The 17,516-nt window shown below is 40.0% G+C and overlaps 1 protein-coding gene across 1 annotated transcript in view; it reads right to left on the reverse strand.

Annotated features, from left to right (window-relative positions):
- Nucleotides 1-212: 212 nt before the first annotated feature.
- galnt10 (UDP-N-acetyl-alpha-D-galactosamine:polypeptide N-acetylgalactosaminyltransferase 10 (GalNAc-T10)) overlaps nucleotides 213-17,516 on the reverse strand; it is an 83,004-nt gene continuing 65,700 nt past the window's right edge. Inside the window, exons 8-12 of the mRNA XM_080041276.1 lie at nucleotides 14,320-14,427; nucleotides 9,043-9,264; nucleotides 7,831-7,947; nucleotides 5,356-5,505; nucleotides 213-4,591 (exon numbers count right to left, since the gene is read on the reverse strand). Coding sequence (XP_079897402.1) covers nucleotides 4,427-4,591; nucleotides 5,356-5,505; nucleotides 7,831-7,947; nucleotides 9,043-9,264; nucleotides 14,320-14,427 — 762 coding nt within the window. The 3' untranslated portion in view covers nucleotides 213-4,426. The remainder of the gene's footprint in view (nucleotides 4,592-5,355; nucleotides 5,506-7,830; nucleotides 7,948-9,042; nucleotides 9,265-14,319; nucleotides 14,428-17,516) is intronic.

The raw sequence follows: 17,516 nt of genomic DNA on the forward strand, positions 1-17,516 counted from the left end.
TGATCCAGAGGAATACAAAACAAATCAATATATCATGCAAGCACTGATGAAGTTTGCAAAAAAGTTAACCAACATTTCTGAATGATTTTTCATCATGAACCATTGAACTACTTTTGTACCAGAGAGGGAGACTGGACACAGACAGGTTTTCATCCAAATATAGAAACCTTTTTATTTAACAATTTCAGCAAAAATATCATACAATTCCAGTTTAATTGTACAGTTTGTTAAATATCTAAATACACTTTTACAGTTGCAATGTCAGTACAAAAAAATATTGGATATTTTTGTCTTTTATGAGATATAAAATGTACACTTCCCTACAAATCAAAACTCACACACACATGTACACAGACATTGCGTGACGGGCCGACCGGCTGGCTGTGGACATTAAAAAAAACTGTGTTCTCATAAAAAAAAGTTTCTTAACATTGGTTTAAGAATAAAACAATCACCAATTTAACAGCAAAACAAGTGTATTTGTATAGCACACAAAAGGGGCAGCACATTTACCATAGACTGTGGAGAAGTATTCTGGATTCGCTACGAATTATGGTTGTACATGTAGGCTGTTAAATGGTTATCAAGGAGATTTCCATGTAGTGGATACACAGTGATGTAAGAAAACATGGACAGAAGCTGGAACATAGCGAATGTAAACCGTCACCATTAAGACTCAAAAGGACAGTTTGATGTAATACAAACATTGGAAAGGTTCAATGTACCAAAAAAAAAAAAAAATAATAATAGAAAAAAACTAAAATAAATAAACTTCCCAAGCTTATACAATGAACAGACTTTACTTCAAGGGATACAGTCGGCAACATCTTGGGCCAAGTTAATTTAGGCTGTATTTCTGCAGTGGGAGTTGATTGAGTTTCTTCTCTTTCCCAAAGCTCAAATGGATGGTCCTGCAAACAGGTGGTTTTTAAATGTTGCCACAGTAATGGCAATTCGTCTGAATTCTCGTCAATTTGAAACGTTATTTTTTTTATAGATGGCATTCAAATGAAAAAAGCTGCACTGACTGAACACCAGCCAGACATACGGAGAGCTGTGCAAAATGAAGGCATTACCAAGGTGGACATATTGTCTAACAGCCAAGATTGATGATTGTGAACCAGGTACTAAGCAGGTACTATGTACAAAATACTATTTAGTTACCTAGTGCTTAAAGCTGCATACTTGATATGTTTAGGCCACAACACACTAATGGATACACACACACACACATTATCGAGGCTAACTTGTTTGGAAACAACTTGCTATTGCCACATCTATTATGTCATTATGGAATTGTTTGTGTCCAATCAAATTCTTCAAATACTTCAGCAATACAAAACAACTCTTCATATTTGAACCACTGTTTCATAACAGCCCAAACGGTTGCCTTGTGTACCCAGCCCCTTCTTCATCTTTGTTTGATTCTGAACACTGTACTTTAAGGACGTCAAATAATTGAACAGCCCTAATAGCACTACTGACCTCCCGAAAAAAACATAAGAAATGTAGCAAACTCAACTGGAATGTAAAGGTGTAAAAAAGGTAATATGTTCAATTTGGTCCTTTGGTGGGAACTTGGCTAAAGCGGTGACTCAGCGGTCTGAAACAGCAATTCCCATTCACCTCTTAACAATCTGACAATGTACACGTTGTACTGGTGTGTAACTCCAAGGGCATGGGGAAAAATGGACACAGAGCAGCAACCCTGTACTACATTTAAAAACCCCATGCTCTTGCATTAGGAGTGCAAAGTCAGGATTTTGCTATACTCACAGGATATGTCTGATGATTTTCAAACATAAAAGTAATTGTCCAGCCCGATTACACCACAGTAAAAACATACATGATGCATAGGAAAGTACTGTATGCATAAACTGTTAATTGCCTTTTTTTTATACAGCTTGTGACTTTGGTTTTCAACTAACTAACTAACTAACTAATTAACATCTGATTGATATCATGGAACCAGCAAATGTAATGATGGTTCAGCCTTTGTGAATTGGAACATCAACTACTAAGCTTTTTCAGAGTTGTGTAATATATTTGTATTTAGGTACAACATTTGAAAAGATTTGTGATAAGCTAATATCACCTAGCATTTTCCATTTTCATCTCCTGGAACTCAGCGATATACATTTTGTGAAATGTAGATACATTTTTGTTGGATATCTTGTTCTACTCATCTATGTTTTTGGGAAGGATGCATGTCAATAGATGTACTTTACATGTGTTTTTGTACAATACTAATTACTTAAAGTAGTTTTATTAAAGACACCATAGGGGTCAAGCTAACCTGCAGAGAAAAATGGTAAAATTCTACAAACTATTTCCAAGCTAGCCTTAAGACTATGTTGAGGGCTTAATATTTTTTGGCTACAACTGACTATGATCTAAGAGAGCACAATACCTGGTACTGCTGTTTAAAACTGTGCACACTGTACATTGTTTTGCTTCACACAATGGGATCACAGAACAGGTGCAGGTGACAGAAGCTGCACCAGGATCAAACAAAAAAAAACATGAAAGAACACTTCATTAAAAATCAAAATGACAACGATAACAACAACAACAACCATCCCTTTTCCCCATACATATACTTTGGATTGAACAGGTGGGATTTAAAAAAAACAACAACACAACAGCATTGGGTCATGATTCAAATAGAACAGAGGTCTTCTGAGGGCTAGAGTTAACTTTTTAAAGGCAGGAGAAAAAAAAAAAGAGTCTTGTTAGCCGTATTCACAGCCAGCGGTTACACATTGGGTTCATTTAGAAAAGCCGTACAAACACCGGTGGTGCCTTCAAGGTCCTGCAGCAGAGTCCAGGGGAATCCATGTTCGATTCCAAAGGAGATTCAGAAGAGCTCAGTTTTCAAGAAAAGTCACTTCCATGAATTGACTGAACCGTCCCCCCTATACGCTGATATGCATTTATACATGTCGGACCCCACACCCACACACACACACACACACACACACACACACACAGACTTCTGGAAATACACAAACCCACATGTCGTCCCCTTCCAACAAGGCACAAAGATTTCATTCAAGTTTATCATTACACAAGTGCTGAATGCATCGTAACCCCCCCACACATTTGTCTCAATCCCAGAGCGACCTCGGCGATCCCCTCCATCAACGCTAAAGTTAAAGTGTCAGCTCGGCAGCCGGCCAATCAGGCGACTCCGTGCTGTGACTCATCTGACCTGCCAGTCACAGAGCCAGTCGCCCGGCAACGCATGGAGTGACCCCTGTGCTCGACCGTCTGTGACCGGGTCGTCACGGCGACTGATTTGCGGTAAAGGGCAGTACATTATAAAAAAAAAATCAGGTTTCAGCATCCAAACCCCCTCCCCCCCCCCCCCCCTCCCATCCGACACCAGACAAGCCCTTAGCCAGCAAGAGTTAGCCCGCATGAAATTCTGGCGTTAAATAGCGAGGAAACAAAGCAAAAGAATGTGGCACAGTGACAAAACCTGCGGACGAGTCATTCTTAAAATACAGCAAGGAAAGTAAAGTACAGAGGGGGGGAAAGGGAAGGAGCGAGTGGACCCGTGAGAGAAAGCTCCATGTTGTCCGGGGGTGGGGGTGGCGATGGCGAAGGCTGATGGAGGGGAACAGGGAGGTGGATGAGGGAGGGGGTTGTAAAGGAGAATCAATTCAGCAGGTGATTTTCAGAGTGGTTCCGCCTGGCTTCACCCAGGTGTCAGGATGACTTTGTCTCAGCAGGAAATGCCCCCCCCCCCCCTCTCTCAAACCCCTCTTCTCCGGGGTGGTTGTCAAAGCTGGAGAGACATAAGGGGATTTGAATTGGGGGAGAACAGGAGAAGGTGGTTGTGCAAAAAGATGCAGTCAAGCAGGCAGGATAGAAGGGGACGCGCAAAGGCAGATAGATGCCGACCAGGCCGGACGGGACGGAAGGGTAAATAGATTGAGAAATAGAGGTGAGAGAAAAAAAAACTGAACAAGGGAATAGTGAGGTAATGGTAAAGGCAATAGATAAAAGGCAAACAACGGGGGATGTGGGAGTAAAGTGAGGAGTGGAATGTCAGATCAACCAATCAACAGCAATATCAGGAAGTAAGACGTCACCCACCCACCACCAAATAGATCTCAAACACACACACACACACACACCAAGTCCATTTTAAAACACACAGCCATCAATCAAGAGCTCAACTCTGTCCTTCCTTTGACTGGTGTGTTTTAACCGACTTCCCCCCCAGCGGTATCCCATCATGCATCACTCTGAGACCCCTCCCCTAAACAGCTGACACCTCAGTAGCGCCAGGTAAACGGGGGCACCAGAGGACAAAGTTCAAACCCCATTTCATTTCACAACAGCAGTAGTAGCAGTAGCAGATCCAGGGTCTGCCTGTGTGAGTGAGTCTGTTTTCACTGTGGATGTGGAGGTTGGCCCCTCAGTTGGTTCCCTGGTTAAAGTGCTCCAGCACGGTGGCGTTGGTTCTCTCAAACAGCCACTGCTGGGTGAGAGAGGAGGGGTCACACGTGTTCATGAAGATCCGCCGCTCGTTAGGACTGCAGTCAATGCAGCTGTTACTGACGGTGTGATACAGAGTCTTATCCTAAAGGAGGGAGGGATGGGAAAAAAGAAGGGATTTAAAAGAATGAAATAATGTATTTTGTTTTTATTTTAAAATTTCCAACTTAAAAAAAAAAAAGGAAAAATCAAAACACATTTACTTGCGTAGAAACTTGCTAAAGGTTTTGAATCCCTCACTGTGTCCCCCTGTGCTGATACAGATGACTGCAGGGACCATTTCAACACTTTTGGGGGTGAATTTAAGAATAGCATTTCACATCAATTATTCCCATTCAGTATTTATTAGCACCACATGAGCCATTACTAAATGTTTGCAAATGGTAAATGGCTGCACGGAAGTATGAATTGTTTACATTATAATGATGCTTTACGATATGGCTTGTAGTTATTATTGTGTTGCATAGCATGCAGCAAGAAATGCTTTGTCATATATATATATTTTTTTGTTTTTACATTTTTCTTTATTACTTCAGTCTACCTTTTATACAAATATACAAAAGTGGCCTCTTGTATGGCATGCTTAACTAATAACTGAGCTTCAGTTCCAATGCATAACAACAGCGTAATGAGGTCCAATGCATATCCATCAGCTTCAGGCGACATTCAGTTAAAAGCTTTTTTAGAATGATTAATAAGCCTTGAAGTCATTTATTTTTTTATAGCAATTGTTTGGTGTTTTTGTACAGAAAGAAGAATGGAGGGAGAGAATAAATTGTTTATAAAAAAAAAGGCTGACACACAGAGATAAAGTGTTCAAAGTCTGGGCTACCCTTCCCTCAGTCTTACCTGTCTGTAGCGCCACAGCTGGTTTCCCTTCATGCCGTGACAGTCGTACAGGGTGACGGGGCTGTTGTGGGAGATAGCGTCGAAGCAGACTTTCTTAGCGTGCATGGGGTCGCCCACCCGGATGTCCTCTCTCCAGCCAAATGTGAACACCTGCAGGGAACACATTTTTTATTTATATTTTTAAATACTTTATTTATATATATTTTTTTAATTAATGATAAAAATAACTGAAAAAAGGAATACAAAATAAAAGATAGAAAAAAAATTAACAACAAACATGGCGTACTCCACCACACAGGTTTCTATTTCAAATGTCAAAGTGAAAATAATGGTTATTTTGAGGTGTCAAGTAAGCCCCCTCAGTACTGTGACATAGTCAAGGAAAAGGCTGCCATATTTGTTTTAACACATTTTCTTTCCCTGAAATCTCATATAGAATTTTCTCCATATATTAAGTACTGGAGAACTCTACGAGCCAAATGTTAAAACAGGAAGCTTTTTGTAGGAAACACATTTTTTTTAACGTCACATTGAGGCTGATCAGTGACATGATGGTGCATCAACCCTTTCATCAAAACAGAAATTTGACCTTTAATTACAGGGTTTCCATGGAGCCGATAAGCACCAACATATGCTGTGTTGTTTGTGTTCCAGTTAGAAATGCTGTGGTGTATTTTCATAATAAGAAAGGGTTTTATATAAAAAATCTCAAAGCAGGAAAACGTTGTGACCTACAGCATTAACCTTGCAAATAACCTCCAATTACCAATCCATTAAATGTAGGCTATGATGTTTTCTTCTCATATAGTTCATCACAACATATTTCAGTGGATCATAACAAGAGAATCTATCAAATGGAGAAAATCAAATGTGTTCGTTATGACTTATGTGTGGGCCGCTGACAAGGCAGCCCACGCAAGTCACAAGTCATCATAACATTAAACATCTTGTACAAATTGTGCATAACTGTCTGTGTGTTGTTCGTCTTTGATTTATAAAGCGTTTTTGAGTTTTTGAAAAGCGCTTTATAAGTTAACCTACTTCAATAGTAAATGGTTAAATTGAAATGAGTCTTTTAGCATATCCCTCTCTCAAGTTACCACACTTCGGAAGGGGTCAGAATGCAGGGTCAGCTGTAGTACAGTGCCCCTGGAGCAGTTTGGGGTTAAGTGCCTTGCTCAAGGACACAATGGTAGAGATGATGGGCACCGTAGACGTAATACCAGCCACTGCCGGTGCCATGGATTGAACCAGCGACCTCATTGTAACTGGTCGGCCACCTTGCTTCTAGGACATCCTACCACCCCAATAATGTATTATCATTATAATGTATGTGACATAAAACATTGTTTATAATGTTACTGACTGTAAAGATGAAATATTGTGAGAGTTCCACCATCGAGTTGTGTGACATAATCTGTATGAAGATAGATGGCATTATGATTATGATCATTATGTGTTATAAACATATTCAATGATCATAAAAGACTGAAGTAGCTCCCCGGACCATCAATATGCATTCATCTAAAGCCTGGAGGAGACTGCCATGAATCATCTCTAGAGTCCATTCATGTCTTTCATGATAGACTCAGTATTCAGGACTCTTTCTTTTGTTTTCATTACATTTGTCAAAAATGTATTTGTTGTCCAACAATAAAAAAAAAGCTATGTCATTATTGCTGTTGTTTGAAAGCGTGTTTAAAAAAAAATATCTCAACAGTCAGGGACATCCAAATGGCTATTGATCCCCCAAAGTTACTAAAGACTTTGTGAATGAGTTCCTCGATTCATTCTGTACCTAATTTAAAAAAAAGCCCCGACCAATACAACAGCTGGAGGGCCTCCTGTCATTTGAATCCATTTCTGGAAGGCGCTGAACTCAGATTGTAACTGTGACACTGATTAAACTACAATGCAATCTGCAGAATAAAGCAATTACAGTGTCAGAGCTGTGAGGCACAGTATTTCATCTGGGGGGAAACAGAAGGGCACATTCAATCCATTAAGGTTGTATCATGAGCTTGGCTTAAATATCCTCAATGTCAGTTCAATGCAAAGATAATGAAGTGGTCCCCTGTGTGTGTGTGTGTGTGTGTGTGTGTGTGTGTCTCTCTCTACTGTTAATGTGTATATCATAATCAATAGTTTAAAACAGCAGGGGGTGATATTTAGATATTTTGTTAAACTTTTTAATTTTTTAACCTATTCTCCCATTTTTTTTTGATAGATACAAAATGCACTTCATTTGAGAGCTTCTACCCCAATGGTGTTCTACTATGTGCAACGACAATCAACTGATTCAGATTCTCTTATTGTTGAACAATGATCAGCTTGTAAAAGTCCTTCAACTCATGACCCCTAAAACCCTCATTTTTTTACAGTGTTCTTCAAAAGCCCCGCAGTGAGTTAATTGGATAAAAAGAAGCAACCATTGCTAAATCGGTTTTGGACCCAATTAAAAACAAATTCCTTCACCTGTCCATGACTCCAGCTGACCTCGGCCCGTCCCTTCACACAGCTCTCCAGACGGATGGGGCTCCCAGACACAAAGTGTTTACTCTCCATACACATGCTGCTGCCCACGTTTCGAATCTGCAACACAGACGCAGACACACACACAGACACACAGACACACAGACACACACACACACACACACACACACACACACACACACACACACACACACACACACACACACACACACACACACACACACACACACAGACACACGAGTCGTGAGTTGGCAGACAGAGTTTTTGATCTTTTAACATTAACTGGAAATTCTCTTATATAATCATGATCACACAGGACATTACACCCAAAATTGTTGAGGCGGATTACATTTTTAGAATGACACTATAGGCAATAGTTATGTTAATTTATTCACATTAAAAGAAATGTGCTCTCTCAATTTCTCATTTCTGAGTGCAATCAAGAGCCGGCAGCCTGGCACGGCAGGCAGAAACCGTCGTTAGTGCCAACTGGCAAAAATGTTCCTGACAGCTTCTTGAGTTATTTGAGAAGAAGCTGCTCCTAACGATCCTTGGATTTTTGGTCTAATGGTTATATTGAAATTACTTTCTTAAATTAAAACAGTTAATAAACGGAAATCATGCCTGAAACACTGGCAACGTAATTTTAAACTCTGGTGTTTTACACAGTCTTTGCCTGTGCTTTTTACAGCGTATAATTATAATAAGGAAGATTATAGTATTCTAAGTTTGGCTTGATTAATTACATAATATAAGTTTCAGAAAAATGTGATATTCAAGCAATACATATATGTGAAGTATCAACAAAGCAACAAACCAAACTACTAATTCAAAATGCTGATATTCACATAAATTCAACACCAAGAAATATACAGAAATATATTTTAAGACTGGCAGTCAGATACAATAGCACAGAGGTCAAGGTATTCAGAGGTTAATGATGCAGTATCTTTTATAGATTGTGTCATGTTTTCAAATCTGACAAGCTGTTGAGACAAATTTCTCTAACTATCCCCGAGACCCCGTCTATAAATAAATGTCAAATAAATCCTCATCTTGTTCTAGCTTTTCCGGCAAGGCAAGACAAGTTTCTTTATATAGCACAATTCAGACCCAAGGCCATTCAAAGTGCTCTACATACAAATACATCAAGATAAGACATCAAAAACCAGGGTTTGAGAGCGGGCCCCTTACCTCTCCCCAGGCTGCAGCAGGAGGCTCCACCGGTGGGTAGTGTTTGGGCAGGTCCCAGGCCACCTCGCTCATGAACCACTTGAAGTTCTTGCAGTTGAGGCGGCTCCTCAGCTCCTTCTGGGCCGTCATGTCTCCGGCAGACAGGTGGCGGTACTCGGGCCGGCGCTGGTATACGTACTCGGCGTACTCGTCCATCCACACCTCCGCCACGCGCTTAAGGTTCTGAAATCAGAGTGGAACATTATGTGTTTAAATTCTATGTTACAGGGATTAGCAGGACATCCAAAGAGAAAGAAGAAGAAGAAGAAAAAGAAGGGCTATGTTTCATATCAAGACAACTACAAACAATCAATACTTGTGCTACAGTGATAAGCTTCTTATGACTTAAAATGTTGCTGTAGTGCTAGGCAAGAAAGAAAAAGTAAGAATTCAACAGGTGTTTATTTGCTTGGGGGCATTATAAATAAACAAAAAACTTTTTTGACTGCAAAATTTCCGCAAGACCCAGCACATTAGACCGTCCTTGGATGTAAAACTTCAAAAAAAGTTTCACAAAAACTATTTACTTTGTAGTATTTGTCAATATGGCGTACAATCAATTGAACCATACAATAATGGATGTTTCTTCTGGCTTAGTGAGGAGGCTTGGAGACCTTGGAGCTTGTAACCGCACCATGAGAAAGGATGAATGTGCTCCTCACACATTCAGCAGACAAGGAGCAACTTTAGCAAAACTTTCAAACTCATGTCTGTGGGAACCTCATTAATACCAAACTCTCCTTTTTAGCTTTTCTCTTCTCTTGGTTAAATGAGTTGAAGCACTTTTAACTTTGACAGTGGTCAAGTCAACTGGCTTGTTAGCAGCGATAGCTTGTTAGCAGAGCTTTGTGTTTTCTGGACAGACCAGAGCCGTCATTTCGTTCATCCTGCCGACCTTGTTCTGTTCGATCCGACATGACACAATGATCAAAGGCTCTCAGTAGAAAAGGCTGGATGGTCATTTTAACAGGACCCATCATTATATCCCAGAAAGCAGGAGATAAAAAAAAAAACATAGAAGAAGAACTCCTCTCCAGCCAGGAATAAAGCAGATACAACATTGACCCCAATTATGTGCTAATTTACAGGGCATCTCTTTCTCTCTCTCTCTCTCTCTCTCTAGTTTCATAGATTTTCTTTCTCTCTCTGTCATGTTCTTTGTGTCAGATGGAGCCTATTTCACTGTCTCATTAAACACTGAGCTGACAGAGATGTCAAAGCTTCATTTTAAACTAGATATTTTGAATTTTTGAATTTTGAACTTAAGGACTATTGGTAGATTGGTCTGACTGTCTCCGGTGTAAAAAAAAAACACCCTCATCTTTAAATCATCTCCCTAGGAAATATGCAATACATAATGCGCAAAACATTTTGAACATTTCTGTCTGATGTAGTCATGCAGCGACGGAATTATTTTAATATTTCACATACACCTCCAATAAATGGCTTTTGTCCCTTCTTTTTATCTTTCAATGTCATTTATCACTTTCTGTCAAAACATTTTTTAGTAGACTACTACAAAGGCCGTTTGCAAGCAGAATGAATTGCCAAACTCCAAAATGAGTGCAATAGACTTCACCTCATATTCGAAAAGCATCAAAACATTGGCTCTTTCAATGTTAATGAAAGCATCATTTAGCAGAAGGAAAGGGAGTGAATAGAATAGAATAATACAAGCGGGTGACTGATAGTAACTGTAAGCGATGAGGACTGCAGGACAGGCGGCTTCCTTCACAAAAACTCGCTACTCTCAGACAATTGTAAACATGAAAGATTTACACGCGGGCCATAGGAGATCCATCCATCTGCAGCCTTTGGGGTGCAAGGGAGTAACACAAAAATCAGCCTCTGAGGTAAGAACCCATGTCTGAGAATACAGATGGCAGCAGCCTTGGAGGTATGGATGGTGAAATGAATGAGAGTACAGGTTCAGCAAGACTCCCGGGGAAGAATAAATACAAATCTGCAATCTTTTGGCGGTATACAGATAAAGATGGAAAAAGCCTCCAGCCACAAAAACACACACACACACACACACACACACACACACACACACACACACACACACACACACACACACACAAGACACAGACACACGCACACAGACACACACACGCATACACACACAGATGCATACACACACGCATACAGTGTACACACACACACACACACACACACACTCCCTGTAGCCTATCTCATTGCCTGCAGTGCAATGTGGGCAAACCAGGTGAAGTGGAGTTCAGTGCTCCTATACTGTTCCATGTTGACTTGACTCAGGGTATCTGTACCTGTGTTGATCGGCCTTGCCTGCTTTTGTGGGGCTTTGTACTGTAAAGTAACTAAAGTATATTTAAATGCAAATAATGTCCCTATGTCAAATGTTTTTCTTCCCACCATGTTAGTTATGGATAAGGCATATTGATATTGAAAGAGCATACAGAAAAAGAAAAACCTGAAACTCAACTCAGACGAATAATTCTCAGACCGTGACTTCACTTGGTGACCAAAACCTTACACCAATCAAAACAATTTCTTACAAAGTGTATTTTGCATAAATTGGTTTAGTACAATTAGGTCAATGCCAATGTCTTTCACACTTTATGCCCTAAGTGTGTTAAGCAGGTTTTTTTGTTTGTTAAAGATGCGTTGTCTCGGAAGGGGGCGCTCGTGGTGTAGTGGTCAGAGTGTACCTTAGAGGCTCAGGCCGCGCAGCAGACCCGGGTCTGAATCCGACTTGTGGTCAGTTCTCTGCATGTCTTCCCTTCTCTACCCCATTTCAACTCTGTCTCTCCCATCTGTCTAATAAAGTGTAAAACGCAAAAAAAATATCTAAAAAAAAAAAGAAATTGTTACCTCCAAGTCAATTAAGACAACATAACTTGAATATACCAGTACACATAACATCACAACAATGACTATTTAAACCTGCAAGAACAACAGATTTTGTTGGCCACTTGGGGGCAGCAGAAACAAGTTGTGAATACAAAATCAACACATCGCCTTTTGAGTTGACGTTAAACGTGTTAGCCAACATAAACATTCATTTGGTTGTCCACCTGACGAGTATCATTTTTTTTTTATATGTTCTTTTATTTCACCGTTTTTGGTCTCTGTGAACTCCTGAGGGAAATCTCTGTCTCTTTAGCTGCTAAATTCTCCACTTTGTTCACCAGCTGGCCACTAACTCTGTCTGCTATTTAGCAACGGAGCAGTTGGTCTACAGTGCAGCTGCCAACCGCATTAGTACAGAAGTGAAATTAAACCAAAACAGTAACGTTTGCATTCTGGACTGCTAAACAATGAGCTGAAAGTCACTATAAAACCTCTTCAGGTGATCATTCTCTGCAGGATCATCACTATGACCTATGCCTCCCACATTCATTTTTAAATTGTCATAAACAATATAGATTATAGCCACTTTAAATGAAATGCGTAAACAGATTTCTATGAAACCATTCATAATTCCACTCACTTAGTCTAATTGGTCCCAATTTGAAATCTAGTATTATCTCCATAAATACCAAACCAACACATTTTGTCAGCCATATCAAAGGACCAAAAACAGCAAGAAAACTGCGACATCTTTTCATTATCCTGCCCCTATTCCAGTCACAACAAAAGCTCTCCTTCCACAGATACTGCTCCCAAACTACTATCAATAAAGCTTGTTGCACTTTCAGACTAGTGTCAAGTTTGATATGTGGCTTCTTGAGACCGCCATTCTTTTTAAACAACACACAAGAAAAAAAACCCTTTCAAACAGTGGTCCGTCTGCACCTGTCTGCAAAACACACATCAAGGATCCTCTTTGTTGAAAGACACAGCTGAAAAAAAAAACTCTCTCTCTGCCATCAGAGAAGCTAAATATGACAAAGGCTGCACTTAACAGTATGACAGTGAGTTCAGCCCACATTGTGCGGTGAAAAAGAAGCCCGGTATTCATCTATCGCTGCAATGATGCTTACAATAACAACCCTTATCATATCAGAACGGCTCGTAAGATATAAAGTATATTTTATCTGATCCAATCCCGACAATACAAAACAAACGCATCCAGTCAACCAGAGCAAATCAGTTTGAAGGTAAAGCTCCATATTATGCAATTTATTCTTTTTAATGTAAAAAAAAATATGAATTTATCACAGGTACAGTAAGTATTTCTGCATCGCCAGGTTTGATATCAGCTGTCACTACATCCTGGTGATGGGATAATGATCAGGCCGACAAGGCAAACAGCAAAAGTCAAAAGGTTTGATTATGTATTCAGCCCAGTCAAACTGAGCCAGGTGTTAGGCTGAGGCTGAGTCATGCATAATGAATAGTGTTTAGCTACAGGAGAGATGAACAAGTCAAATAACATATATTTTTTTTTTACATTCAACAAACTGCGTTGAAGAGTTAAAGCTCAAATGGGATAAAGAATAGCAGGTCATTATGGTGGAACATGAAGTGGTACATTGTGGATACAATGGTTTCACAAGGGCACTGTGAAATAGAATATATAGGAAAGGAGCTACTGTAGTAGTGTGTAATGCCAAAAAATATTTAAGTTTCAGCTCTATTTTCATAGATATTCATGTATATTTTTGTCATGTAATTTATTGATATCTTACCCTTTCAAAATTCATTAAATCAAAATTGATGTAGGGAAACCAGAGAGACTGCTGTGCATTTTTCCCCTTTTTTTAAGTGCAACTGAGGCTGTAGACATATTGCTCGGAGATTGGAGTTTGTTTTGCTAGTAGCAGCTAATATCGCCTCAGGCTGCCGTCCTCAGGCAGAGATGAGGAGCGGCTGCAGAGGTCCGCTAAGTTTACTTCTTTCTAACACCTAAAGCCCAGATTTAATAAACGTTTTAAACTTATAGTCTGACCTCACTCTAAACTATTCTTTTGCTGTTAAGGCAGCTAATACAAAGAATAAATGTCATTGCCATTCCATTTGAAAGAAATGTCCCGGAGTAGCTGCAGGAATTTGTTAAGAAAATGTCTTGATAAGTAAATATGAAGAATTTGAACCCTATCAAACATATTTTAGAGGATAGTGTCCACCAAACTTTTTTAGCTTTTGTTTAGTTTTCGGCAGCGCAATGTCAAAAATCCCCCAAAACTCCAGACATCCAATGTTAAACTTCTCTTCACAAAAACATCAACGAAGGCCACAAGCCTTTCAGACACAACTTCTGCACAGAAAAGCATTGTTAATACACTGACGTGCTAACAAACAGTTGAGACTCACCCTGGCCAAGCTGACCCCACCAGGGACTTTGTAGGGGACGTACTTCCTATAGATGTGTCCTACCCTGGAGCAAGGGATGTCCTCCATACGACCACCACACATCCACACCTACAGAGGCAGAGAGAGAGAGAGAGACAGAGACAGAGAGAGAGAGAGAGAGGGAGAGAGAGAGACAGACAGAGAGAGAGAGAGACAGAGAGAGTGAGAGAGAGAGGGATTAAGCAGTGATAAAAACTATATGCAACTTTGGTGAGACTGAAACATTTTAATATCAGATGAGCTGAACTTTTCGAGAGAGATATAACACATTGTGGGAAAGACAAAGTGTGGGAAGACTTGATAAAAAGCAGGAGCAAACGAGGATAAGGAGTGTAGAGAAAAGGAGAGATGGAAGGAGTGGGAGGATGACTGTATGAAATATATATATATATACTGTAGGTACAGAGATGTTAGGTGTGTTGACTGGGTCATGATGAATCATAGGAGACATGAGATAAAGTAAGAGAAGAAAAAGAATCTGGCAAAAAAGAAAAAAAATAAGTTGTAGAGAAGTATTAGTCAGACTCAAGGTATTATGAAAAATAGCACACGCCTGCAAATATGAATAATCTCCTATGCAGAGTGTAGGAGTTTAAACACTGTTCGAAAAAGAAACTTTTTAAAAGTTAAAGTTTCTCCACATTTTGTGTGTGTGTGTGTGTGTGTGTGTGTGTGTTTCTTTACTGCAGAGAAACCAGAGAGAGTAAATGACACCAAAGGAAAACAGGACACGTCAATCACGCTTTGCTAAATGACAAAGACCTAAATTGGATTGGTTATGCTTCTTATGGAAGGCAGAGCCACCTTTTTGAGTCTACGGGGTTTTGGGAAATGTGGATGTGTACAGTAAGTCCCACTGCAGTGTGAGCTGTTCAGGATTAAGATTTATTTTACTTCCCATATTTAGAACTTCCACTTCTCAGTATCTATACAAACCATTGCCGGTACATAGCTGAACTCACGTGTGTTCTCTTTGTGTTGGAGACATCGTATGTGATATACTTCGAGCTTAGATCAGCTGTCTTCCTTAGGTAGGTCGTGAACTCAGCTCACCCCCATCATACCTGTCTGATCTCATTATATATTATATCTCATGCCGTGCACTGCACTCTCAGAGCACAGGGTTTCTGCCTGTCCTCGGTGTGGAAATAGAAGTCGGAAGGGTTGCAGGGCTTTCTATTAACGTGCCCCTTCCCTCTGGAATAAGCTGCCTGCAGTGCTGACATCATACAATATAACTCTGTTTAGGTCTTTTAAATCTACATTTTAATATTGTCAGCTCCAAAAATCTAGAGAAAATAATAAAAAGAATCGAGTTTGAAACGTTTTTTTGAACTAGAACCTCTGAAATATATCGCATTATGCATTGTATCGCAATGTATCGTTCTTGCCAATACCCAGCCCTTGTCTAAATGTATCTCCAAACACAAGTATTATAGTCGGTGTGGATGAAACAAACACAAAATAGTGTGGAAAATCATGTAAAAGAATGCCTGGATGAAATCATGGAAAAAAAGACGATATACATAAGTAATAGTCAATTAGATACTTGCAAACACACAGACAAATCAACACGTTTTTTCGGTTGCTTGCACATCATCAATCACGTCCAATACGAAGATCAAACTTCTCAAAAAACAAGCTTTGATGCAGAAGGCTTCTTGTGGCTCTGAGTTCACAACCACACTGGGTTATTCATGCTTTCCTTGACCTTTCTTGCCGCCTCACAGCACACCGTCTTCCACAAGTTTTCCAAATCCTGCGATCTACTCCTACTCCTGCCGTGACTAGAATCTCTAAGTTTATAGTTTGGAACACTGCTATGATATAAGCCACATTTTTCTCATCATTTCTTTTTACATATTGTTTCAGGAATAACTTACAATGCCTTCACTTCAGGTATGAGTCCAGATACTTTTCTTTCGTGGACAAATGTCTGAAGACGGACAGGTTCAGTGAGTCAATAGAGAGAGGGAAAAGTGTTGTTCTTTCCTCTACTGATGGACTTTTTGTTTGTTGACTCCCACTTTGTTGACATTCTGCTTCACTACCCCTTCCTGATCCCTCCACAACGGACATCAGCTGGCATGCTATTTCGATTCAATTACTCCTTGTCAAGTTTGTTGCACCACTCCAGCTTGTGCAAACAGAATCGAGGGGGGGTGGAGGGAGGGAGGGAGGGGGGGAGCAGCAATAAGAGAGTGAATGCTAGCCCTCACACCACATCTCGCCCGGAGGGGAAGGTCTAACCCTGCTGTGCCAATCACTTCCATCGACTTCATCCCCGACTGAAACACTTGAGCTTAATAACAGGGGGGCCTCGCTGCAAGAGGGATCAAGAGCTCCAGTTCAGCGGCCCCCGCAAGATTAAATTGAAAGTCTTATCAGCACACACCTCGAAACACACACACACACACACACACGACTGCTACAATCTGCTCACCTCCAAACCCATGAGGACTAGAACCCTGACATTAGTTACGCCGGACAAGGTGAAAGAAAGAGGCATTGTGGAATTCGAAAGAACATGACAAAGATGTAGCCAATCTTTCTCTGATAATCTTTTAACCACTAAGAGATACACAGACATATAGTACATTTAATAACATGAAACTTTATTTTTGTAATTGCCAATTAAAGGTTGGGTCAGTGATTCTGGAGAATGCCTGTAGTCACAATCCGGTGTTTGTAAACAGCCTATATTCTGTAAACCTCAACTAGATGTAAGGTAAGAGTTTAGAGTACGATCCTCTCACAACTGCTATTCAGCCATAATAATAACTAATCACATTCCTACTACCTCTCCATCTTTTCCCTACCTTTTGTATCATGTGGGAACTGAAAACCAAACTAAAGCTGTTTAAATGTGACCCAACTTATAATTCTGATTACATAGACACGAAAAGTCGTCACAAGTGAATTTTTGGAAAGTTCTCACTGCGAAGGAATTACCACTTAATTTAACCTTTATTTAACCAAGTAAGCTTCATTGACATAAAAATCTCTTTTCCAAGAGACTTGAAACTAATTGCATGTCACAATGACTCCTGTTGAAGTGAACATTGGAGTTCATCTGGACTAAACTTGCTGAACTTTGAATGTCAGCATGCCTGCGCCGAGTCTTTAGCCTTTCCTTTCTTTTCAGTTGTGTGAAAGGT

Source organism: Ammodytes marinus, assembly GCF_949987685.1.
Source record: "Ammodytes marinus genome assembly, chromosome: 14".
Classification (NCBI taxonomy): Eukaryota; Metazoa; Chordata; class Actinopteri; order Uranoscopiformes; family Ammodytidae; genus Ammodytes; species Ammodytes marinus.